The sequence below is a fragment of the Brachyhypopomus gauderio genome, chromosome 2 (genome assembly GCF_052324685.1).
Source record: "Brachyhypopomus gauderio isolate BG-103 chromosome 2, BGAUD_0.2, whole genome shotgun sequence".
Taxonomy (NCBI): Eukaryota; Metazoa; Chordata; class Actinopteri; order Gymnotiformes; family Hypopomidae; genus Brachyhypopomus; species Brachyhypopomus gauderio.
Genome location: NC_135212.1, coordinates 48584055 through 48611308, shown reverse-complemented (window position 1 = coordinate 48611308; position 27254 = coordinate 48584055). Strand labels below are relative to the sequence as shown.

The following is a 27254-nucleotide window of genomic DNA, read 5'->3' as shown; positions in this document are numbered from 1 at the left end:
GATCATACAGTGATGATTATATGACTATGAAGTTGCATTGTCTAAGCAGCTGTCATTTATACCTTGTAGGACACATTTATTTGGTATATTAGCATTTAATGTTTCTTATATGTACTGTATATATAAGGTTCTTAAATGTACTGTCTCCCCCATGTATGTTTTCTTCTTGATATTTGCAGGCCTGATTTTACACAGGCATCAGACACATCTTCACATCTTCTCTTCGCTTGCACATGGGCTCCCAGACACTTATGATCACAGTTAACGGCAAGTCAGTCATGCATGTAAAGCGTGGTATGAAGGAGTCTGTTCTCTCTGACACACCCCAAACGGCAGCTATGGGTTTCAGTTTCTCCACTGAAGGGGTGTTCTGCAACTCTGTGGGAGGTGGAGGGGGGGGGGGGGGTTCATCTTTGAATTTGTAGTTTTACAGTGTAATTGTAAACACTTTTATCCCCCTCCAATATACACCTGCTATTGGGTTTGTTTTTGTTATACACATGTATGTACACACATAAAAGCCTTGTTTAAAAAGTTTTATATAAATCATGTCATCTTGGGTAAGGCTGAAGTAGAACAGGTTGTACTAGCCTTTAGCTTTACCTTTGCTAAAAGATAACGAATCTTTCAGAATTGTGGCCAAGCAAGCTGCTATGATCACTCTGGTTCAGTACAAGTGCAATCCAGATTAGAAAAACAACAAAAACAAACATCTATATTTTTTTTTTTTTCTGCTGACTCAGGCTGAATTTTATTTTAAGTGGCCATTTTCATGTAGGGGAGACCGGGTATGGTTGTAACACTTTTTGCTTGAGAACCTGTAACTCATTGAATTTTTCAGCTCAAACTTTTATACAAAGTACACAAATGCTACAAATGTTAGCAACAAATTGCTATTCAAAAGTCAATTCAAATATCACTGCTGTCATGAGTTGGTCAAATACATGGTGTTCCCTTGTTACAACCTACCCCACTAGAGGGGTAGGTTGTAACACATGCTGGGGTAAGTTGTAACAATAGACAAAAGAAGCAAAAACAGAGGCCGCGCCATGCAATATGCTTCAAAAGTAGGTTTTTGGAATAAAATAACAATCCAGAAAAATGTCTCTCTCTGTGTGACTGACCATAACTCATATCCACTCTGTTTTATTCAGGTGTGTGTGTTACATGGCAGATACCATGTGCCTTTGCAACTGATCTGACTGACTTGTCCTTCTTTGACCTCATCAGATGCTTCTTTTAAAAACATTTGCAGGCACACCTCTGTCAGTCTCTCTTTTCCACTGCCTATGCATTCTTTAAAATTATTAAAATCATGAAAGTTTTCTTAGTTGTATGTAAGGTTATGATTGTAACACTTTTTAAAGCTGTGTTAAAACCCACCCCACCCCTGTCAGTCATTGTTTAACTAGCTGTATTACCAAGGTAATTTGAAATTAACAGGGGAAAATGCATCACAATTTACCTGAAAAACTATAAATTTACATTTACATTACTAGTTTAATGTAATATAATTAATATGGTTTTATCTGCAATAGTATAAGTACTAAACAAAATATAGTCTTGATTCAGAAATTTACTTTCTCGCCTCAAAGTCAGTTTTTTATCTATGAAATCTGCATGTGCCTGTTTCCAGCCTTGATATTCACCATGTGGGATCAGGGAGGAATTGAGTAAACACTGGAATGATCATATGACTCCTATCTTATCTGTGATCAGTGGGACTGATGGTGTTACAACTCTCCCCATGTTACAACCATACCCGGTCTCCCCCTATTCTTTATTATGTTTATCATTTATATTGTGGTTGTTGCTTGTCATTAACAAAGTGTTTTGCTATTGTTTTTGACTGAGCCAAGCAGTGTGTTAGATGAAAATGTCAGAGAGGTTGTCTGTTATTAATTTATTCACTACATGGATATCAGCTTCCCATGGTACAAATGAGCAAATACATATTTGTTTGAAAGGGACAGAATGTACATACATCCTGGCATTGTTCCATAAGAGGCGTATAAGCAATAGTACACATCTTCATTTGTAAGTGTCAAGTCAAAGGTTGTTGAAGAGATGTACAATTTATCACCAGTGAGCAGACTCTTGTGCCTTGTTCAAGCTGTTTTGACTTATCCTCTTCCCTGTATAACTAAACCATAATCACCGTTTCAGAACACCTAAAGGGTGGTTATGATTTTGCCTTTTGAGCTCGGAACAGGAGAATGGAAGTGTTGAAATGTGAGACCAGTGTTTGGGCCTTAGAAAAGTTCAGGAAAACATCTAATTTTCACAATTTCAACCTTTGCCCCAAAATAATTAGAACTCCATCATCTAAAACCCACTAGCCTATATTGCTAGTCAGTCACCAACAGCTGTTACCATGGTAAAAGAGAGCTCCAGCAGATGGATTTATGGAAAAAGGCAAATAAATAATCGATCAACTCTATTCAATTTCTTTCAATAATTTGCCATGAGTCTGCTTTTGCATTCACCACAGTGAGACTTTAATTTCATCAATGACCTTATCAGTGCTGGTCAGACTTTTTCATTTATTTAAATTTTTTTGTTTTACCTTTGTTCAACCTTAGTCGGGGTAAATGAGAATGTGTAGGTGTGTGTCAACTTTCGTCTGTTTTCGGGGAAAAATGAAAAAAAAAAAAAAAACTGGTGTAAATGTCTGACTGGTATTTCAGTGCCCCCCCCCCCAAACCACGCCCTCAAACCACGCCCTCTCGTATTCAAAAACATTCACTTCTAAAATCACACCACCCAACTCCTCCTCGCCGTCAATGAATCCCGCCTACTCTACAAACGCATTCAAATGGAACAAATGTACAATATCACACATGTAATCTCAGCTCTGCCGTGCAACTAAGGGACATTTCACGTGCAATAAATCATACGGGTTTTGTTTATCAAAAGTTGAACCTCTTTGCGGCAGAAACACAACCATCTCTATTGTCTATAGTCAGTGTTCGGTCCAGCACGGGGCAAAGCAGAGATGCTCTTGACACTTCGATCCCAAACAATAGGAAAAGCCTTTTTGTTGCTTTTCGCAGAGCTACTGTTCTGTCCTACGAAAACAGGTAAGAGTAATTTACGCTTGATTATATTAGCACACTCTTTCGAAAAGGTTGTTATATATTTTCAGTTCATATTTTTTTACATTTACTTTTTTAAACTTAAGATAGCGGCTACAGACGTTTGTTTAACACCTTTATAGGCGACTACGTAGACTAAAGATTAATAAGGATTTTTTTAGTAATGGTTATTTCATGTACCGTTGAACTTCGGCAGAACAGGTTTAATGTTGCATCACACCGCGCGGTTCATCTTTGGGTCCTCTCACCGTACCTGCGCGCGCGCGTGCTCGTGCCCTGTGGCCCGTCACTCACCGCAGCTCGCGCGTTGCTCCCACGTTGTGGTTTTCTTCCAGGTGGTTCTCTCGATAAATCAGTTATTTTCTGTGTATGTGCGCTGCCACGTTACCCGCAGATGTGGTAAAGTCCCAGTGTTGTGTAGAGGTTTAGATTATAATGTACATTATCACACGTGATGGTAAACTATACCAAACCTATACAATGAGACCGGTTACTGGCAAACAATGAATTACAAAGTTTGTACTGCTCAACGCTGTGGCTGAATCACAGCAAGTCTCACTTTCAATAAAAATGACCTATTGCCTTGTCGGGAAAGGCGTGATTGTACCAAGCTTGGTATCATATTCGATGTTTGGTGTCATCAAATCTTCGTCCCTCATGTTGTGGAGATATACGTGCTTGCTAGTCCAGCATCTTTTCAACTTGTATTAATGTATTGAGTACTGATATTCCTCCATGACTGTTACTACATTCGATTTTCAGTCACAAGCAACTGGCTCATTTGGTAGTTATAACAGTAATCAGTCTATGGGGCAGGTGAATAGTGTCTACAGTAGAAGCTTTAGCCAATCAATCTGCAGATTTTTTTTTATGGCAGCTTACATGATTATGGTCATTTGATCTAATAATGGATCTCACCAGACTTTTATACCTTTATAAACACTTTTATATATAGTGTTCCTTTAACATTTATGAATGATTATATGTCTGATCTATGTCAAACTAGTCTGGATAAATCTCAGATCACTTGATGATGGGAATTCACTTAATGATGTGAATGCTGACAATTTGAACACAAATTGTGCCTTTCTGAGTCTTCAGATCATCTTTTCTCCTAATGGCTTTTTTTCTCTCAAAATCAGCCTTAAACATGTAATAAACACCATTTTAAGTGCTTTAGATTTTACAAAACACTGTAAAGCTAACAAGTAATGAATGAATCCATTTGCCCATGAGTTGCTTGTGGTGTCTTTAAGGTACTGTTGAATTCTGGGAGAATATGGACTTGGCTCCTAAGTGAATTTTTAATGGAGTGCTCTTGTGTCCTCATGAATCCTTTAAACACTGGGGCTGATTGCACAGGAAACTGAGGAACATATCTTAGTTGTTTTGATGAGTTCATAGGAGATGCCATCCTTAGGCTCTTATCAAGGGATTGAGGTGTATCATAATAGTCATTTAATTAATTATCATCAGGCACCTTCTAAACTTCATACAAATTTATCTTGGAAGTGTGAAGTTGACCCTTTCAAATCACAGAGATAATAATGGCTATTATATAATTCTAATAATAGTAATTTATAAATGTGTATAGATGATAAGTGAGTAATAATATCCTTTATGACCCTGATTCACTGATTCTCTAACTGAGCAAGATTAGAGGTTTCAACTGGCAAACTGGTTTATCATTGATAAAAAAAACACAAACCAAACAGTGCAGGCAGTGCAGGGTTCCTAAGGGCATTTTTTTTTATTTCCTGAAACTTCGTAATTCCATAAAAAAATAACTAATAATCAATTATGTATATGTCCTCCAGTGTAAAAGCACTGTTGTCCTTGCATGGTTTAATTTTCCCACGTGTCCGGGTGACCCAGTCGATAAGGAGTGGTGTGATCCATTAGCCCCTCCCCTTCCATGCTTGTCAGAAACAGGTGACCAGCTGTACAGTGACCACAATGCACTATGAAGATATTCCCAGTGGCTGCATCCCCCCCCCTCCCACATTTCTCTGGATTTGGGACAGTGCAGTTCACTTAGCTAAGTGAGAGAACTGGGGGTTGGGAGGGAATTCCATAGTTTTTGCAGATTAACAGTAGATGTCAATGGGGGTTGTGCTATAAGTAGCTACCAAAGCACGTCTGTCCTATTCATGTGTTCCTCTAGAACAATTTTCTCTACAATGGACTATTCTTCAATAGTTATTATTATTCTATTTCACAAAACTGTTTTTCTTATTATTTTCTCGCTGTGAGGCAAGCTGAAAAAATGAAGTGCATGATCATAAGCACTCTGATTCGGCATCAGCACCCGGAATAGGCCTAGTTTCAGATTTTGTATTTATATATGCAGTCATGAACCATGGACATTAAAAGGCAATTGAAAGTTTGAGGTTCAACCAGTTGAACTCTGATGCACTGTGGTTGGCATTGGAAAAGCACTGAGACTTTGTGCTTAGCACGGACTTCTGTCTGTGTCCGTCTGTTTGGGAGCCCTTGCTGAATTTGTGCTGGACTTTCACTCCCATTGGCTCACGTTCCTGAGTTCATTTCTCGTCACATTCAAATGATAAGTCGATAAGCTGGGACGAGCAAGGGGTGTTTTTGTAAGAGTCTCCTTGGCACATTACAGGTAAATGCATGGTCTAAATATTCTTATTCTGCAGAAGCTGAGGTGTGCGGCTCCAGGAGTTTCCAGTGTGGCAATGGCAGGTGCATCACGGTGAGATGGACGTGTGACGGCACAGATGACTGTGGTGATGGCACAGATGAGCTCCCTTCTGCCTGCCGTGAGTGTTTTCGTGGCATTTTGGCAGTTTCTCAGAGTTTCTCGTACCCATTTTGGTGATGTGCGGTTGCATTGTGGATGCTGTAGGCGTCGGCGTTTCGAAACAGGTTTTGTTTAGCCTACTAAGGATCTAGCGGGCGTGCCATGGTCTCAGCGTATGTTCTGATGTCCTCAGTGGCAAAGACATGCAGACCCAGTGAGTTCAGCTGTGGTGGGCGGCTCAACCAGTGCGTGCCCAACAGCTGGAAGTGTGACGGAAAGGCGGACTGCGAGAACGGAGCGGATGAGACCGGCTGTGGTGGGAAGATCTTTACCCAGTCACTCATGTTCCTAACATTACAATCAGAGACAAGCGAAACAAAAATGTATCTACGATGTCTTTGCCCTCCTTATCGTGTCTGTGGTAGGCCCCAGGCAGTGTTTGAACGGCGAATTCCACTGTGCCAGTGGGCAGTGCGTGTCGCGGTCGTTCGTCTGCGATAAGGAGCCGGACTGCGAGGACGGCAGCGATGAAGGCCACTGCCCACCCTCCACCTGCAGCTCCGCCTTCTTCCGCTGCAGCGACGGGACGTGCGTCCCGCGCCTGTGGGCCTGTGACGGAGACCAGGACTGCACGGACGGCTCGGACGAAGGACCCCACACCTGTGCATCGTCAGCTTCTGCAGCCCCCAGCATGCCCTGCGCCTCTATGGAGTTCCAGTGTGGCAATGGGAACTGTATCCCCATCATCTGGAAATGTGATGGAGATGCGGACTGCCTGGATGGATCGGATGAGAAAATCTGCTGTAAGTCGAAGAAGACGTCTCGTAAGCTTTGAACAATCTGGGACAGTCTTCAAACTGACAGTCTACAGTTTGGAAAAACCGTGATGAATTCTTTTCTGTGTAGTGGATTTTCTTTGAGACTTCCGCTTAACTTACCTAGATGTTTTGCGTTTGAACAGCCTTTTCCACATGCCAGCCAGATGAATTTCGGTGCGGGGATGGATCGTGTATCCATGGCAACCGAGAGTGCAACCAAGTGTATGACTGTAAAGACATGAGTGACGAACTGGGTTGTGTCAATGGTGAGTCTGTTTGCTAACAACAGTCACCCACTTCTCTTAATTAATAAAACAAACAGAATGTTACGTTCTTAATGAGAACTGTCCCACTGATATTTCAGCGTCACACTGTGAAGCACCATCCAGGTTTAAGTGTCGCACTGGTGAGTGTATCAGCATGGACAAAGTTTGTGACAAGCAGCGTGACTGCAGAGATTGGTCTGACGAGCCTCTGCGTGAGTGTGGTGAGTACAGTACTTAATATTTAACACACCTAGATCTTTAAACAGATCCAGGCCTTATTCGTTTTCACAATGGTGAACGGCCTGTGGGTTTTGGTCCACAATGTTTGTGATCCTGACTTTCAAACCAACAGATTCTAACGAGTGTCTGTACAACAATGGAGGTTGCTCTCATATCTGTAACGACCTGAAGATCGGCTATGAATGTTTGTGCCCCAATGGATTCCACTTAGTAGCAAAGAAACGTTGTGAAGGTAACAGAGTGTTGAGACAGCAATGGATCTGACATACTGAAGAGTACCTGAAATTACTCATATTACTCATATTTCATTGAGGGTTTATCTGTCAGCTAAATCTATCAATAGCCATTTACAGTTCTGTGTACAGACTTTGGTTCATCCTAATGTTGTAACAAATAATGTAGGTGGTTGTTTGAATATTAAGAGTCTGAAATGTATTTCTCTAGACATTGACGAGTGTGCCAACCCAGACACCTGCAGCCAAATGTGTGTTAACCAGGTGGGCAGCTACAAGTGTGAGTGTGACGAAGGCTACCAAATGGATCCAGCAACCAAAGCTTGCAAAGCCATTGGTACGCGTTCAACCTCCAGCGTGTCTCTTTGCATGAAATGTTAGATTTACTTTTACACGCAGATTATAACACTGTCGCATAGCGTAGGTTCGATTTTTCTCACTAACGTTATTCTTTGTCCGTGTTCAGGAAGTGTAGCCTACCTGTTTTTCACCAACCGCCATGAGGTAAGGAAGATGACGCTGGATCGTAGCGAGTACACCCGCGTCCTGTCTCGCTTGAAGAACGTAGTTGCATTAGACATAAACGTTGCAGACAAAGAGATATTTTGGTGTGACCTGTCCTTGAAGAAGATTTATAGGTAAGACGTTTAACTCTTTTGGATAGGAGTTTCTATTTCTATCTATATTTAATATATACAAAAGTCTTCAATAAATTTAAATACTGTGATTTCAGTATGATACACTAAGCATAAACCCAAGTGCCCTCACTTGTATATGCACTATAAAATTATGTTTGTTTATGTTTAGTGTATCAGCCATTGCTTGATTTCATAAAAAGTCAAATCAACAAAAGACAACAAAAGTGTCTCCCTAGTTACTTACAAACTACACTCCTTGTCCTAGGGCGCCTATAGATTCTGCAACAGACACCTCCCAGCACAGTGTTGTGATTGGCACGGGCCTGGCTGCACCTGAGGGGATTGCTGTGGACTGGATCCATGGTACCATTTACTGGACCGACAGCGTACATGGGACCATCTCTGTAGCAACAGCGGATGGAAAGAGGCGCAAGACACTCTTTAAAAAAGGCCTGGGGAAGCCCAGAGCTATCGTGGTTGACCCAATTAAGAAGTGAGTCAGCGCTCGAATGGGAAGAGAGAATGAGTACCCGTGTGTGCCAGCCACGTCACCAGGTGAAATGATTCAGAACGAGTACAAGATACTCATGAAATATTGTATGTGTTATAGCTTTGTGTACTGGACTGACTGGGGTTCACCAGCTAAGATTGAGAGGGGAGGAATGAACGGAGCTGACCGCAGTGCTTTAGTGACCGAGGACATCGTCTGGCCCAATGGAATAACTCTTGGTAAAAACGCCTTTGACTGCATCTTGGTCCTTTACAAGTCAATGACAAATGGCTGAATGGCTGAAATTGTCATCTTTCCATGCATAACTTTTAGAACCATATCATGGGTGTTTGTATGCTTGGTCAATGGTTTGACATGTTTCCTCCCCTCTGTTCAGATCTGCTGAACCAGCGTCTATACTGGGTGGACTCCAAACTTCACACTCTCTCCAGTATAGATGTGCAGGGAGGGAGTCGGCGAGCTCTTATTATAGACCAGGGCAGACTGACCCACCCACTGAGTGTCACTGTTTTTGAGGTGAGCATATTCAGAACTTTACAACAGTAATATTTTTTACATTTACTCACAACACCTTTCTCTGAAATTCAGAGAATTGTGCACAGAATCGAAAATAAATTCACAGGTACTAGTGAAGTGGCATATGGAAGGAATGCACGGTATGCTTTGCAGAAATGAAACATTTTTAAATTAATTGAATGTTTTCAGGAGAAAGTGTTCTGGACTGATATCAGCAACAGTGCCATTCTGAGTGCAAACCGTTTAACAGGAGGAGACATCACCAAAGTAGCAGAGCACCTCTCGTCCCCAGAGGACATCGTGCTGTACCACAACCTCAAGCAACCACGTGGTGTGTTTTACCACAATGACAAACCCTACATACATAGTGTGTCTGTGCCAACTGGGCCCCAAGGCATGATACAGCAAAAATGTAAACAATTTGAGCTACCTCTTTGGTGTACAGTTTGAGCAGTATTCTAATTGCATGTTGTTGTCTTCTTCTTCTTCTAGTTTTGAATTGGTGCAGGGTCAGAAATGGGGGTTGTGAGTTCCTGTGTTTAGCCGCCCCACAGGTTAACAGGTTCTCACCCAAGTACACATGTGCCTGCCCTGACCATTTGATGCTGGACAAGAGTATGAGGAAATGTATTCCTGGTATGCTCAATGTGTAGTCATATGTTATAGTTTATGTTATGGTCTATACTGGAACAATTTATTCAAAATGAATTCAGAAGTTTATTTGATGTGCATTATGAGGAGATAATCATTTAAAAATATTTAATATCATTGTCTTTCTGTACATTGTGTTTTTGCTTTGGACAGCTGTTCCAACCACAGCAACACCAGACCACTCCGTACCCATTCCACACCAGACCACTAGTCATGCTCATATACCCCCGGATACGTCTACACAACCTTCTGTTTCTACCAGTGCCAGTCCACAGGTTCCGAACAGCACGTCTGTGCCTGTTGTTAAAACAACACAGACAAACTCTCCTTTTATATTGTCCACACACACAAGTAAGGGTCCCTTCAAACTCATAACAAACTATTCTAGCCTGCAGTACTGTAGTAAAACCCCTCATTATAGAGTTTTGCATATGTCTCTGTGTAACTACCATTTGAAAATGTGTGATGTGTCACATTTGGGCTTGTACTGTTCTTGTAGACAGCCATAATGGCATTGCTGTAGCCATGCCCGAGACTCCAACTTCAACACCAGTGGCTCTTTATGTAGTCTTGCCCTTGGGTCAGTATAATTAATTATGGATAAACATTATAGGTAAACTCTCTTCATTGTATCTGTAAGATCTGGATCATTGATCATTGCTTTCTCCCTAAAGTGCTGTCATTTTTGGCTGGATTTGCTGCTGTCTTGCTATGGAGGAACTGGAAACTAAGAAACACCAGTAGCATTCACTTTGAGAACCCAGTGTACCAGAAAACCACAGAGGACAAGGTCCATATCTGCAGAAGTTACAGTGCTGATGGCTACTCCTATCCTCCTGTAAGCACAAAAACCTCTTCACTTTTTATAGTATTTTTAGAATTACAATTAGCAGCATAGTTCTTTTAAGGTAATTGATATTTGAAGGTTGGCAACAACTGCATTTTATTGTTAATAATCTGTTGAAAGCCAAAGATGAAAGTGAAGAAATAGACAATGAATAATGACATTTGAACTTTGAAAAGTGAAGATTAAGTCAACACTTGTGATGATTGGAGTATGACTTTGTAAACTAATTCATCTTTCATTCTTTTTTTTTTTCCAGCGACAAGTTGTTAGTCTTGATGACGAATTATAATCTATTCAATGAGTTTGTTAAGGCTGGAAAAATGCTGCATCAAGGCTAAAAGAGAACATTTGCTTTTGTATACAACATTAGCAAACGGACATTAAGAGCATAAGAACACTGTTGCACTGATAAGAGAATTTCTGGGGAGCAAACAAGGTCATAAGGCCAAAGCTCATAGTTACACCAGACAACAATAACCTCTCCTGTAAAATAACACTTTTTTGAGGTATTTTGAGTTTTAAGGTATTGTAAATATTTTGTATTCTTCATGTGCCTGAGTGTAACTTTATAAAATTTATTAAATTAAACATCAGAGTAGTAAATGTACTACTTTGAACACTGCTAAAATGTAACTAGCATACAGGGCATACAATGACGAAAAAAAAAACAGGATTAGTAGACTCCTTCTGTTAGAGAATAGAGTAGCAACAGGAACACCCACCTAAAAACCAGAACTGCCAGCACGTATAACACTTTTTCTAAACCTGTTGCTCCTCTTTTACTGCACTACAACAGAAGATTAACAATGAACCAAGCTCTGTAAATACTGGAAATCAGTTTGGCACAAATCAGCACGAGTTTAGTGGTTTAACATCTGACCATCTCAGAGTGTGTAGAGAACTGGAAAACATTTCAAACGTACAAATTCAATCATTTTAGTCCAATGAAAAGAAGAGGCACAAAATGATTTTTGTGTATTTAGACACAATGCTAAGCTAAAAATATTACAGGTAGAATTGGGCTGTAAGAGTTTAGAGGACAGACTCCTCCTCCTTACTGTTACAGCTGGTCGTGTGGCTGGGATGTGTCAATCTTGTTCTGTTTGGTGCCGTTCTGGACATTTTAGAGGTATTGTGTATTGGTTCAAAATATGAGGAGATGGATTAGGTCTGTGCATTTATAGTACAGTGTGTGAAAATTTGTTAACTGCTAATTGTACATATGTAACTGCACTTTATTTTCCCTAGTCTGTACATTTGTTAAGTCTGATGTATATAACCAAAGACCATTATTTATTTTATTGACCATTGATTTCCTCTTCTGTGTGATGTCTGATTCAGAGTGTGTGAGAATCTGAACTGTCTTAAGTACCAAAGTGTCTTTTACAACTACGTGTGATGCTATGTTCTGAATGGCTGACATAGTTGTACAGAGTGATCAGTAGAGAGCCATGTGCACCGAGCAAATGTGGACTATGACTGTCATATTTCTATGAAGGAGTTCAAAATATTTCTTAGCCGGTGTATCATTCAGATTTTTTGAAAAGGGAATAAATTTCTGATATATTTTCTCATCTGTTGTAACAATCTTATTACATGCAGTTAATTACTTTAGAGTCATTATTCTTGATTAAATTAATAAATTTTGTTTGTCATCCACAATATAAACAGCTTGATTAAACATTCACCAACCACTTCATTGGAAACTCTTCTAGGTGCATATTGTGGAGCCAGATCAGACTAGATTTTATTTGGGTGCTGGACCAGTGTAACCACTGACACGGTAGTGGGCATAGGACTGTGTACCATCCACAGCTGCGCTGCTGGGGACGTCCATTACCCAAACATATCTAGCCATCACTGATCCAGTGATGAAGAGCTGGAGACTGCCTGACACAAATAGTGCCTGACCACAGATTGGTGATAGGCTCTTATTATGCCCTCTGTCCTCTCATGTGGGGGACTGATCGTCTTATATGCCCTCTGTCCTCTTCTGTGGCAGGCTGGGCTTCAGTCTCCTCTCTGGGCAAGTGCTATAACAATAAGAGTTCTTGGGCAAGACTCTTAACGCTACATTCACATACCTCTGTAACACAAATGAAAGTGTATGTGGCTCTGGATAAGAGTGTCTGCCAAATGTGTTAAATGTGTTTTATAGATAAACATCAGTTAAACATCAACCGTATTAAGCAAGCCATCTTGTTAGTTTTTGAGGCACACATGGAAATGGACTTGATTCCCGTTATTTCCGTGGACTTCAGAAGTTAAATGATTTTAGGATCAAAAGGTGCAGCTTGCTCTAAGAGAAATTGAGAAGAAAAATAATTTGTTTAATTCTCTCCTTTAAAGATTTGTTTTGCTTGTATGTATATGGTATAGTATGTTTGTCATGTTTGTAGAGTCAATGACTAGCCAATCATATATGTATGTAATATGTAACTGTCCTTCAGCAGTGAACAGGTGATAAGCCACTAAAGAGAATGTGAGAGGACCACGACCAGCCAAAACTACTTTTGTTCATTTAGTCCAGTGTTGACCTTCAGGTCCAGGCACCAGGCACTTAGATGTCTTAAATGTGTTAGAAAAGAACATCCATCTACAGGGCCATCATATGCCCAGATAATTGTGTGAAGTCCTCCTTATTATTCCAGGATTCAAGAGTTCAGTTGAGTTCAGTTCTGGTCACTCCTTATTCAGACACAGCATAAATCTATTAGCTTTGGTCTTCTCAACAATGTTTTATTGTTATTATTTATATGGTTTGCTACAACCAAAAAAATCAATACTGAATCACTTTCAGGAGGCCTGATTTTCATGACATACCACTGTATTTATTGTATATGCCACTATATTTCCTGCTGAGGGTTTACCAAGACAATCACTTATGATGCCTTCCATAAAACCGTAGCTCTTGTTTTAAATTCAGTTTTAAATAGGTTGTTTTAAAACTGCTGAGATCATGTATTTACTTTTCATTTGCTGAACTCTTGAACTCTTGTGCAGTCCTTCAACTAGAACATTACCTGGTTGTGGTCTGTTGGAGAACACTTGAATTCAGGTCACTGTATGAGCCACTGAATGAAAGTACAAGATGATCATAGCAAACCATGACTGGGGCACCACAGCAGAATCAAGCAAACATAAGGAGAAGTCCTCAGCCTATAGCTCCCTTCCCCAGATAAACCTGTCACGCCATGCCCCTCTGATTCACAACAGCCCAGTTAGAGAGAGGGGCCAACCACTGGACCAATGAGAGGAGAGGATGTCCATCACCCAACTTTGTTTCTGCTCAATATGATTGGTCAAGCAGCTCCACCTCCGATGGCCCAGTTATGTTGACCTTGTGTTTCTGGCACTCACTTTTATGAATAATCATATGGCACTTTTGAGTTTTATCCCTCAAAAAACTGTTGTGGAGTAAAACAATATCTGCGAAAGGGGAAAGAAAGAAAAGGGGGAACTGTCTTGCAGCTGGTATATGTGAGTGTACCACAGCTGGTAGTCTATCGTGTGAGTGTACCACAGCTGGTAGTGTACCACAGCTGGTATATGTGAGTGTACCACAGCTGGTAGTCTATCGTGTGAGTGTACCACAGCTGGTAGTGTACCACAGCTGGGATATGTGAGTGTACCACAGCTGGTAGTCTATCGTGTGAGTGTACCACAGCTGGTAGTGTACCACAGCTGGTATATGTGAGTGTACCACAGCTGGTAGTCTATCGTGTGAGTGTACCACAGCTGGTAGTGTACCACAGCTGGTATATGTGAGTGTACCACAGCTGGTAGTCTATCGTGTGAGTGTACCACAGCTGGTAGTGTACCACAGCTGGTATATGTGAGTGTACCACAGCTGGTAGTCTATCGTGTGAGTGTACCACAGCTGGTAGTGTACCACAGCTGGTATATGTGAGTGTACCACAGCTGGTAGTCTATCGTGTGAGTGTACCACAGCTGGTAGTGTACCACAGCTGGTATATGTGAGTGTACCACAGCTGGTAGTCTATCGTGTGAGTGTACCACAGCTGGTAGTGTACCACAGCTGGTATATGTGAGTGTACCACAGCTGGTAGTCTATCGTGTGAGTGTACCACAGCTGGTAGTGTACCACAGCTGGTATATGTGAGTGTACCACAGCTGGTAGTCTATCGTGTGAGTGTACCACAGCTGGTAGTGTACCACAGCTGCCCCTGGTAGGCAAGGTTCAGGGCTGCAAAGGAATGTGAGGACTAGCGCTAAGTCAAAAGGCACAACAGCCTGATCTCTTACTCATGGTTCACACTGTGTGTGTGTCTTTTTAGGCACCATGCTGATGTCATATCCAAGTATATTTTATAAAATAAAGTAAAAGAGTGGTTTCATTTGGCTCATCCCTTATCGGAGAGACCGTTTCCTGTTATAAACAGTTCTTGTGACGTGAATGTAAACAGAAGAGACCAATTGCAGAAATACTTAGATTAACGCTACAATGTTAAAGTACAATGTTATTCCTGGAAAGAAACATTTCAGAAAAGCATTTTTAATGATTAACTATTAAACACAGACAATTTAAGGCGACGCGTATATAAGACAAAGTATTTTTAAAAGGTTATAGCTGATATGCTTTAAGTAATTTAATTATTTTTATTAATTTCATTCAAACAAATTGGAAATGAAAAGTGGAAATAACTTTATTATGCAGTTCTCAAAACAAAGCCAAAAGTGGCCACCAAGCAACAAAGTTCAGATAACAATAACAAAATAAAACGGTGGTGGTATGAAAGCATACAGTAACAGAAGGACTCTGCACTCTGAACACATCCTTATGTTTTCATGTACCTTGGCACCCTGCCAGGCCTATATAGCAAGGTGGGAATTATTTACATTTCCCGGAGATGCTTGTCAGTTCTGTGTAGAAGGGAAACCGGGCCAGGGGCCAGGAGAACTCCCCCAGATGTATGTGTGGAAGGGAAGAGGGAAGCTCAAGACCAGAACAGATCTTTAATGATGGTCTGTTCACCACCATTATGATCTTGCAGGCAAATGTGTGCCACCTTGCTTCAAAACCAGGATACAAAAGATTTATGTTTTGTGTTATTTTCACATTCATTGTGAAATATGTTGAATGTTGAATATGTGTGATCCTCTATTAAACTTACCATTCATTTCAATATTACCCATTTAAAAATGACAATTAGTCTGGTGCATAATCATGAATGAACACGTTATTTTGGCTATACTATTGTGCTTTTTTGAAAGCTAATGTCAAAGTTCAAGCTCTCTAGCTGTCCACATTTAAGTGGACAGTCCAAAAAACAGCAGCTCATTATGGAAGAACTTCTGACTAGCGCCCCCTCAACTGCCAGGAAATTTGTGGATGATACTTCCAGGAATTAAAAAATGATAAGAAATCAGTTCTTTAAACTCCAACTTCTTACTGTTAACACACAGGGAGGGAGGAAGGGATAGAGAGAGAGGGGAGAGAGAGAGAGAGAGAGAGGGGAGAGAGAGAGACAGATTTAAGATTACTGCCACAGTTTAGGAGCACATAATGAACTGGTATGCGTAGATGAGAAACTGTGGGTGGATCTAAAGTGGATGATAAACACAATCTTTATTCCCATCTCCAACAGAAAAAAGCTGATGTGTTATCTAAGAAATGTCCCACTTTTCAGCAGTAAAAGAAAGTTGTCTAAACCTTCAAGAGTTTGGTTTAACGTGAAACTAAAATAAAACTAAGGTGTATTGCACCATGTATTATTAATCCCTAATCATTAATCAATGAATCAACAGATGTATAAAAAATTCCAGAGTATAAAGAAACAGCCGGGACTAAATATATAAACATCACATCTGTGAACAACATAGTTAATCACAAAACCAGTTTTCCTAAGACTATTTTAGTAAAATTGTCAGAACAAGAAAAGAACGAGAGGGGCTATAAGCACAAATGAAAACCAATTGTGTGATTAGGATGATGACCACAGAATTTAGAAACACCAACTGTCTACGAAAACGACTTCATTTGGAACCACAGGCTTTACACAGTTCATCATCGCACTGTGTTTGTCTATTTGGCACAATAAAAGCGGTTTACTCAAGAAAACTATTGAGTGACAAACTGGTTACATTTAAATTAGACAACGTGTCTGTGCCAGGGCAAGTAAAAGCCGGTGTACTGGGGGACAGATTCAGCTGGAAATAAAAACAAATCTTAATCACTGAAAGCTCCGAAGCAGTTTGCACTGTGCTGTAGCACCACCTAAAGGCTCTTTAATAGGCCTACGTGTCACTACATTTACTTGACAGTTTTGTCAGCATGGATAGCCAGTTTTTATTTTTAATTAAAAGTAATTCCGTACAGTAATTCTGTATATATCCAGGTTATCCACACCTATGCTCTGCCAGTCCTCAGACACCCGGCTGATATATTAAGTTGGCAAAAGCAGGAGATAGTGGACACTGACATCAAGACAAAATAGGGGAGGGCATAGATTCATTTTTTTAATCTAGATTAATCTCACTGAAACCTTGAAATTAATCTAGATTAATCTAGATTAAAATGGCTCATTAAGAATATGCGTGCTATCCAAGTAATGACTAAAAGTCAGTCTTTGAGATGGGGTTTCTTAATACAGAGGGTGCATTAGACCAGGGGCTCATCTCCTGTTTCCAAAATGCATCGATGACTGCTGGAGAAAGCTGTTCTACTTTGATACTTGAAGAAAAAAAACATGCTCAATAAAATGTACTCGTGTTCAATGGTTTATTCAGTTAAACATGAAAATAGTACTGTAAGCCTACATACTTTAAGACGGCATATTCAGTCAAACATGAATGTGTAAGCCTACATACTGTACATTAAATTGATAACATGTTGATAACATATTTATTCAGCTAAACATGAGATTTGAAATGTAAGCCAACATTTAGTACATTTAACCTGTTTTCGGCGGTGGCGACTCTTCCCCTGGGCTGCATCAGTGCTTGACCCAGCATCAGCAGCATTAGCAAACGAGTGCTTTGCGTTTAAATGGTACTTCAGACTGGTAGAACTCCTACAATAAACTAATTCCGCATTGCATAAGGTGCAAACAACTTTAGTCTTGTCAATGTCTCCATTAGGAAGCTTCTTAAAAATGAATTTTCCATGAAGCAAACCTGGCGGCTTCGTGGCTGCATCAAATCAAATCAAATCAAATATATTTGTATAGTGCATTTCACAACACATGTCACAAAGCAGCTTTACAGGATTTACAAGTTTTAACAATCATATGGGTCCAAATCCCTATCCATGTAAGCGCATGTGCAGTTTGTTGTGGGTGGTAATTCACAGGTTTGAAAACTCGTTCTCACCCCCTACTGTGCAATTTGGTTACGAATACACCCGAGCTAAACTATCAAGGTGAAAGTCATCATAGTTTGCTTACCTATTTTGACCCAGCTCCCAACCCAAAGAATAGATTAATGGCAATATTTTTATATCGCCCGATAAGAGTATCACATTATCGAACGCCGATAACTGCCCACCACTAAGACAAATGCAACGCTTCCTATGTAGAAAATCACTTCCTGCCCTCCATCCGCCATCTTCATTTGGCGTCACAGCAACGCAGACATTACGTCATCTGCAAACAAGTAAATAACTTTTGACGTTCAGTCCTCCAATAGGCCTTTGTTACACCTGCGGTAGTAAATCAGTAAACTAGTGCCTTGTTTAATCGCGAGCAAAGTTATTTACAATTTTTATAAAAGTTTCAGTCAGGTTAATGGATTGAAGGTTAACGGATTAACTTTCTTCTCCGAGGTTCACCTGGGGAGTAACACTGCAGTTGGAGCCTACAATACCAGTATCATCACTCCGACATGGAATGAAAACCTGGCGTTCATCATAAGACATTTACATTGACAATATCAACACCCAGAACTTTCATTCTAGTTACCTTATACTTAGCCTGATTGTGTGATTTATTTGTGACTTGTGTATTATTCTGTATAATTAGTTTTTGTGTAATTTGTGTGTTAACGGGCCGCCCAATGGAGGATGGGTTCCCTTTTGAGTCTTGGTTCTCCCGAGGTTTCTTCCTATTCCCCACCATCATAGGGAGTTTTTCCTTGCCACTGTCGCCTTTGGCTTGCTCATTAGGGATATGGACCCATAGTATTGTTAACCTTGTAAATCCTGTAAAGCGCTTTGTGACAACACGTGTTGTGAAAAGCGCTATACAAATATATTTGATTTGATTTTATTTGATTTGATTAACGGAACGTTGATTAACGTTCCGACTTTTTCGACGTTCGCGCGATATTCCGTTCTAGAACGGTGTGACGTGGAGGTCACGTGGTACGCCGTGTTCCATATCCGCGCTCCTAGAGTTCCTCTCCACGTTCTTGACCATGCTGCTGTGTTTACCAGGTGTGAGCACTTCATACACCCATACGTAGGTTTTTTTTGTTTGCTGATAGATTTTTTTTGTAACGAGTGATCATGTCGGAACTGAAAATAAACAAGAAGTTCGCGGAGAGGTACGACAACTATAGACAGAAGGAGGAACTACAGAAATGTAAGTTACAAATGTGGCTAATCTTGCTAGCTAGCCTGTTTAGTTTAGTTTAGCTAATCATGGTTGGTGGCGTTTCTCTGTTAAACGTTCATATAAATTAACTGTCGATGTTACAACAGCACATGTCACTAGCGAGTTGTCTGTTAGGAAGTAGCATGCCTAGTTTTGAGTTATTACTTAAAATTGCATTTATCTGGCTGGTTAGCCATCTCCGAGAAGCTTTTTCCAAGTAAATGTCTCATGAATACGCACTCCTTGTCTGTATGATGGGGAACGTTGTGCACTCTTGCTGCAAGGATCTCACTCTCTAATAATCCCTGTTTTGCACCCAAATCTGCCCGTATGAACAGCAGCACGCAGGTCACCGTTTCTGGAGGATGAACGGCAGTCACGATGTTTGGTGTGCTTTCTGTTGTCTGTGTGTTATGATGTCTACTGATTCCAAACATAAATAGCTTTTTGTGACTCCTTTATCTTGGAATAATTTAAGATGATCATTATTGTCCAGTCAACTGTTAAAAAGTAAAATGTATTTTGTTCCTTCCAGTAAAAGCGCGATATGGGGACCAGGACCAAGAAGTCTCCACTAGCTCCTCGGATTCAGAATCTGATGATGACAGTGAAGTGGTAAGAACTTGTACTGCTGTAATAACGAGCTGGTCTGTTCAAGCATCTCCTACTTCATATTCACGGATTCATTCAAATGACTCTTCGCTTTTAGGAACTCAATCCCACACTTGAGAGGGATTTTTACAGAACACTCTCTCTACTGAAGAAGAAGGACCCAAAGATCTATCAGAAGGATGTGAATTTCTATACGGAGCAGGGTATGTGAAGTAGCGTGTTGTAAAGTGATGTGCTGTGAAACACGTTTTCTCTAGATATTCAGTGTCTACTCTTTGCTGACAGCATCTACTTCCAGTAGCGATGAAAAACCATCTACTTCTAAAAAGTCTGAGAAACCAATGTACCTAAAGGACTATGAGCGCAAAGTCATTTTGGAAAGGGGCGGGTAAGGAACCTTTAAACAGCAACCTCTTCAAGTAGCAGAACTAAAGCTTTTTAATTTTTTTTATTTTGTGTGCATAAGGCTTCTTTTTATTTATACCGACCACTTTTATCCATTTTAGAAAATATGATGATGATGAAGACAGTTCTGACGATGAAGGTGCCAGGCAGATGCATGAGGTGAATTTGTGCTATAGTTTTGCCTCACATAGACAGCTCTAGGCTTGTCACAATACTAAGAATTACAACTTCGATACGATACTTAAAAAAATATTGAAATTCGACACCATTTTCGATACCAAAGTCAGATACGGTGCTAATTTCCGTTTTAAAGCCTTTTTATTTTTTTTTATAAACAAACAAATGAATGTTGCTTTGTGTTTGAAAATGCTTGAAATTGTAACTTCATTTCACAACAAATATCTGTCTGACTGAACAGTTCTTTTGTGTTAACAAATACGAGCATCTTGTAATTACAGGATGAAACATGAGAGAACGTGATGATGTTACGATTGAGCGTTTTGAAAATAAACAACCATTAAATAATGTGATAAAAAATGAATAATTTCGAGTGTATGTATAAATATTTAACTTATCCCAACAAACATGCAACATCAGAAAGACGTTAAAATCAAGTCTGTATCACGTCGGTCAGTCCAGACCCATTTTTGCATGTCTGGTGGACGTTCAAAACTGGTTCAAAATCTGACCGTGTGACTAGGACCTTAACCTTTTAACTTAAACTCGTCATAGACGTTCATGTTTCTATCTGAACGTCTGACTAGGACCTTTATTGGATGTCAGGACGTGCAAAAACTGCAACTGAACGGCAGTAATAGACGTTTAAAAAAGACGTCGCTAAAACTTTCATTCTGGCTTTTCAGTGGACGTCTTTTAAACGTCTGACAAAGTGTCTTTGCTCGTGCTGGGAAATATTGAAATGGACCTTGAAAGTGACATACAAGTGTTTGAATTCCACAAGGTGTATGAACCCTGCAAACATTTTGTTTATCGCGCTGAAGCGCGGCGCACGCGAGGTCGTGCACCTCTCGAATTTTGTAACTTCGCGCGCGCCGCGCCTCAGCGCAATGAACAAAGTCATGTTTGCAGGGTTCAATTCAAGCGCTTGTACCAATATTTCCCAGCACGTTAAACTTAACCAAGTTAAATATTTATACATATACTCGAAATGATTCGAAATATTGCGCTTTTAATCACATTATTTAATGGTTGTCTATTTTCAAACGCCCAAGACGTTAGTCTTCACGTTCTCTCATGTTTCATCCTGGAATTACAAGAGGCTCGTATTTGTTAATGTAATACAAGAAAACTGTTCAGTCAGACAGATATTTGTTGTGAAACGAAGTAGTTACAATTTCAACATTTTCAAGTACTTTAGCCTAAATTGCAGCACTTTTCAAACCTGAAACACACTGAAACACAAAGCAGCATTAAAATTCGTCAGGTAAGTGTTCATTCCCCTGTTTTGAGGGGTGTTTCTTTTATACTACCACATATAGTTTCGGACAACACTGCAAAGCGGAAAGTATAAAGCCTCCACCGCTTGCGGAGGTTCGCGCGAGGTGCGCGCGGAGTCGAGCGCTATGGTCACTCAACCAGGCTTTAGCGCCCTTCGTTGAAATGTTCCAAAAGCACCGCTTGCAAACGGGCTTGTTCATGTCCTTCAGTTTTCCATCTGTATCTGCTTCGAATCCAACAGCACTGCGTTTGCTTTAGCTGCCATATTAACATTACAAACTGTCCTGTGCATTACGGCAGCTTGGGTGGGTCAAACGAAAGCGCATTTTATGTAAAAAGAATCGATACTTAAGAGAAACGAGTATTGTACCGTTTCAGAATGTTCAGTATCGATACATATCGATATATCGATATTTTTGACAACACTAGACAGCTCTGCATGAGGACTGACTTGCTAAATACTGTTTCCACTCACAGAGAGCTGCGTCTCCCAGCTACATTCAGGAACAGAACGAACTGAAAGCGAGGTATAAATATGGAAATACGGTGCTATAATGGATAACATAATGGATGTTATGCTAAAGGAGCTTTGTTTGGCTGTCTGACCCAAGCGTACCTGTGGCTCCGTCCTGGTAGCTTTCGCAGGTTTGTGCGAGATAGCGACACTGAGGGCAGCGATGAAGAGGAGCAGCTGCTTAGACGCAGGACCAAAACCCAAGAAGAGAAGGTACCTCGGCCTCGGGCCGCCTCCGCCTTTGGGCCACCTCTGCCTCTTGCGTGCAGCAATGGACCGATGAGCTCAAGATGTGAACTGATGAGCTCATGGCAAATTCTCATCCTAGGACCGAGAGGAGGCCGACTACCTGGAGTGGCTCAAAGGCCAGGCAGAGGTGGAGGAGAAGGATGAGCTTCGGGACATGGTGAGTGCAGACCGAGTGGGTCATGGCAGTTCACGTGGTGTACCGTCACACCTGTCTGACCAGGTGCGCAGCTGAGAACGGTGTTTAAGCAGATGGTGAAGGACGGAAGAATGCTGTGATGGGTACAGCCATGAAGAGTCAGTGCTGTGATTATTTCTGTTTTTGCAGAAATATCTGAAAGATTACTGGAATGACCCCCAACTGGATGAGAAGGAATCTTTTTTACGTGATTATATCCTGAATAAGGGATACCTCGAACAAGATGAGGAAGGAAGGTGGGCCTAGTTTATCTGTAGCTCCTGTCTGCGTTACTGCCAACATAGGCACTGAAAATGGGTTATTTATTTAAAAAATGTTTAGATTCGTCCAGACAAGCAAGTCATCTCTTGGCTTGCCACTAAATAGCAGAACTTTGCACTAGAATTGGACTGAATTTTGTGTGTGGCTGTGGTTCAGAAATCCCACTTATGACGACCTCGTTCAGGAGGATGTTGAGGACTCTGAGGAGGAGGGCGAGTCCTTCCTGCAGAAGCAAGAGGATTTTGAGAGGATCTACAATTTTCGGTTTGAGGAGCCCGGTGCTAATAAGGCATGTTTTCTTCTTTTTTTATTTTATTTTTTTATTTTATTTTATTTTTTTTGTTGTATATAGAACAAGGGGAAGAGGGGGAGTGTGCATGTGATAACAATTGTATGCATGCATTATAGTTCCTGTTGCGAGTGGCAGCCCCTGTCCACTTGAGTATTTGATCGGTTTCTCTCATACACACACTGTCCTCAGGTCCAGACTTACCCCCGCAACATTGCCACTTCTGTCCGAAGCAAAGACGACCGGCGGAAAAGGAAGAGGGAGGAGGTGAAGGAGCGAAAGAAAAAGGCAAGCTCTCTTCGGAATCATCTGTAGTCATGCAAAGAGAAAATGTGTTTATAATCAACTGTTAGCATTTGGAAGTAATTTCTGTTTATTTTGTAGGTCTACAGCAGACTGATATAATCTTACTTTATATATGTTACTAATATTTATAGTTCGGTGTGAAGGAGAGTGGCAGAGGGACCATGGGGAGCGAGGCTTCCCCAAAAATCTTTAATGTTAATATAACTGAGCACTAACTAGTGTATTTTTAAGTTGACAGTAGTGGTCATGAATGTGTGTGTCAGGTTCATAGCATTTGACTAACCAAGTGGGTGTGTGTTGCTTCCTCTGTAGTAAGCATGTAGTCTTGGATTGAATCATGGTGTATGGGTCAATTCTCTTAGTATTAACAGATGGCCGTAGACTGGTCATGCATTGGAAAATGCCTCAAAAAAAGAAAATTCTGTGGCATGTGAGGTTCTGACGAGTCCTGGGCTGGGCTACACAGGAGAAGGACCAGAAACGGCAGCAGCTGAAGGAGCTGAAGAACCTGAAGCGTGCGGAGATCCTGGACAAGCTGAAGAAACTGCGAGAGTTGTCCGGGAACGAGAAGCTCGCCTTCGACGAGGGAGACCTGCAGGGTGACTTCAACCCACAGCAGCACGACCAGCTCATGCAGGTACTGCTGGAAAGACACGCCATCTAATCGCACCGCTGGATCATCAGCAGGGCCAGCAGAGTGATTTTGTATTATTTACATCTACAGAAGATGTTTGGAGATGAATATTATGGAGAGAATGAGGAGGAGAAGCCTCAGTTTCATGATGATGATGATGAAGACCTGGATGGTAAGTGCGTGATCTTTAATGACCATCTTTTGGAGGGGTGTGTGTGCCGCGGTATTGTGGAGCTGGTGTGCAGCGTCTCACCGTCTGTGTGTCAGGTCACTGGAATTGGGATGCATGGACTGGTGAGGAAGAGGAGTACGTGGAGGAAGAGACTCGTGACGGTGGAAGGGAAGGCTACCAGCCCCACTGCGAAGATCCTGATTTCATTGTGAGCTCCTTGAAGCGGTTGTGTCCGTTCCGTTACTGGGTCTGTGTATTTCAAGCGTCATGAGTATAGGAAGCTTGTCTGCTCTAAAGGAATGTTGACCTGCTTTGACAGATGGATGCGGACTATGACCCTAGTCTCCAGACATTATCAAAGAAGAAGAAGAAAAAGAAAGAGAAGGACCTGAGGAAGAAGACCAAGGATGACTCTTCTCTCGTGGGCAAAAAGAGGAAGTCTCACTTTGCTGAAATTATTGCTAAAAACAAACCCGTTTTTAATCCAGGTAAGTTGCCATTTAATTTGCTGGCTGCTTCCATTTATTTATTTATTTTTATTTATTTATTTTAGCGTTATGCGCATAATAAAAATAATTTGATCTGTTGGATTTCAGAGGAGAATACGTTTGATCAGTACTTGGATGAGTACTACAAACTAGACTATGAAGACATCGTAGATGATCTTCCCTGCCGGTTCCGCTACAGACAGGTGGTAGCCAATGACTTTGGTCTGAGTACAGAAGAGGTGAGAGCACTTGAAGTTCTTCCTAAAATGTTGACAACCTTCAATTGTACATATCGAGCTTGGCAGGGTTGTGAGCTTGACTAGCAAAGCCCTTTTTGCAGTGATGAGGTTTTTTTTGACTGACCTGGTATTGTTGTTCCTCCGGGAATAACTCTGACCAGGGCCTGACGAATTAATCTTCTCTCTGAGCAAGCCTTGCAGTTATACACACTGCTAAAATGTAGCCGATGTGCTACTTGGCTAACACTTTCCTTCCTTGTAGATCTTGGGAGCAGATGAGAAGGAACTGAATCGATGGTGCTCTCTGAGGAAGACCTGCATGTACAGGTGAATAGCTCATAATGGACAATTAATGGAGACTTAAATGTTGTTTGGAGACTAGGTCATTTGGCTCAACATTTAATGTTGATATGTGACAGGACCGAGACGGAAGAGCTCTGTGATGTGAAGAACTACGAGATCAAAGCTCAGAACGTCAAAAAGAAAAAACAAGTATTGAATTCCCTGTATGCAGAGTGAGTATTCAGGCCTGTGAGGATTTCAAAAAAGTCTATAAATCTAGCATACCTATGAAATCAAAAAGCATTGTGAAATGGGGCATTAGTTTGGTATAAAATCAGTGAAATCATTCTTCATTACAATGTATGAAAATTCTCTATTCTACCTTTTAGTGTTGCTCTGTGGGGGAATGGCACGTGACTGGTATGTTGACCAGTATTAAGTAGTGTGCTGTCCTTTTCAGGAATGAAGAGGAGCGATCAGATGCTAAGATGAAAGTTGGGAAGAAGAGGAGAGACCTTCTGAAGAAAGCAGAGATGGAGAAGGAGAAGGACCAGGAGGAGACCCTGAAGGAGGGAGATGGAGCAGCGTCCAATCTGGAGTCCCCAGCAGGCAACTCTGCGGACCAGGTTTTGAAGGAGAGAGAGGCTGAGGAAGAGGAGTCACCGGTGCCTAGGAAAAAGATGAAGGTGGAAAGCATTCCAGAAGCCACCAAAGACAAATCACGGACTGAAAAGAATAAATGGCCCAAGAAGAACAGGCGACTGAGAGGACGACTACTTCCTAGTGCTTTCAAGGTGAAGATGAAGGGCCGAGAGTTTAGTGGACAGAGATTGCAAGCATATGGTTTGAATCCCAAGAGGCTGCATTTCAGGGAATTTTATAGGCAGAAACGAAAAGAGAAAGAAAAGAGAGAAAAAATGAAAAAACAAAAGCAGAGTGAGTGAGAGCTAATGCCCTTGTCGGCTTCTATAAGAAATGTAGTTTTTATTGTTCTGGACAGTCCAGTTACATTTTAAGATGAGCAATGGGAGATTTACTGAATGTGTACATTTGTGACAACCTTTAAAAACATTAAAAAAGAAAAATGTTTAGATTGCAACCATTTCTAAAATGTCAGTATTGCATACTGAAGCCTTGCATTTCATCTTTATTCATTATCTTCTGTTTTAATGTTTAATAAATATTTTATTCAATCAACTCTATATTGGGGCATATTTCAAGATCAGCTATTAGAAACAGGTATGTGTGTGATGTCTGGCCTTTATTACATTTTTATTTATTTATTGAATAATTGAAGCAGTCCAGTTAATGAAAATGTAATGGTTCTTAATATGCTTTAATGAACTGAAGCCTGTTGCAAGATGTTTAGACTGATACACATCATAGTTTATAATAATCTGTCAACCTGCCCAACTTGATCTGGGCATGCAGCATAATCCGGTTTGGGAAATGCAATTTAATTTGAAGGTGCAAAAAGTCATTCTTTTCCGATTCTTCACATTATGAAACTGCGGTTGAACTGAAATTGCATTTTGCTACTTTATGATGGTAAAAATTCCTTAGTAGAATTCCTTAAAATTCTTTGCCTGTCTCGGTTAACAGCTCTGGTGAAACGAGTCTAGGTGCAAAACACCCATCTCAAGTAATTGGTGAATGATTCTAATATAAATTAACATAGAATGTAACAATGACTTATTTTTTTATTTATCTCTGGACTATATGTACTATTATCTAGGATGAATTCTGTGATCACGTTGTAAGGCTGCTAAATGCCGTGCATGTAAATGTAATGGCTGTATTCTTTAATAGCTTTAGCAAATCCCGGATAATTAAGTCATCTGTCCTTCTCTAAGATGACTTCTCACTCTGCGGGATTTGTTTCTCCGATTAAAGTTGAGTAACATTTTATCTGATTGATGAATATGGGTCAAAGTGTCGCTTTAGGTACCAGTGGGGAAACTGAAGAGCCTCACTGCTGTTTTATTGAGAAACGGTCCTTCGAAGGTGAGGCGTCC

The 27254-nt window shown here is 40.8% G+C and overlaps 2 protein-coding genes, 1 long non-coding RNA gene and 1 other non-coding gene across 4 annotated transcripts; 3 read left to right on the top strand and 1 right to left on the bottom strand.

The window, feature by feature from the left end:
• Positions 1-2768: 2768 nt before the first annotated feature.
• Positions 2769-12151, top strand: ldlra (low density lipoprotein receptor a). The gene is made up of 18 exons (XM_076997225.1): positions 2769-3080; positions 5759-5881; positions 6056-6178; positions 6288-6665; positions 6824-6946; positions 7045-7167; positions 7299-7418; positions 7631-7756; positions 7886-8057; positions 8323-8550; positions 8668-8786; positions 8945-9084; positions 9274-9415; positions 9577-9720; positions 9889-10086; positions 10235-10315; positions 10410-10573; positions 10839-12151. Exons 1-18 carry the CDS (start codon positions 2996-2998, stop codon positions 10869-10871), a joined length of 2622 nt encoding a protein of 873 aa, XP_076853340.1. The 5' UTR covers positions 2769-2995; the 3' UTR covers positions 10872-12151.
• Positions 12152-17310: 5159 nt separating this feature from the next.
• On the bottom strand, positions 17311-18122 carry LOC143508938 (uncharacterized). Its single transcript, XR_013129547.1, has 2 exons — positions 17989-18122; positions 17311-17734 (listed from the first exon to the last, which is right to left on the bottom strand). It is a non-coding gene; the product is annotated as an uncharacterized LOC143508938 (long non-coding RNA).
• Positions 18123-18911: 789 nt separating this feature from the next.
• kri1 (KRI1 homolog) lies at positions 18912-26441 on the top strand. Its single transcript, XM_076997222.1, has 19 exons — positions 18912-19122; positions 19670-19749; positions 19844-19949; positions 20032-20134; positions 20253-20310; positions 22087-22136; positions 22246-22336; positions 22452-22529; positions 22698-22804; positions 22986-23118; positions 23311-23406; positions 23891-24061; positions 24149-24230; positions 24326-24438; positions 24550-24718; positions 24827-24957; positions 25220-25284; positions 25377-25472; positions 25700-26441. The coding sequence occupies exons 1-19, from the start codon at positions 19047-19049 to the stop codon at positions 26181-26183; spliced, it is 2289 nt and encodes a 762-aa protein (XP_076853337.1). The 5' UTR covers positions 18912-19046; the 3' UTR covers positions 26184-26441.
• Positions 25053-25149, top strand: LOC143508992 (Z30 small nucleolar RNA). The gene has a single exon (XR_013129569.1). It is a non-coding gene; the product is annotated as a Z30 small nucleolar RNA (small nucleolar RNA).
• Positions 26442-27254: the final 813 nt, after the last annotated feature.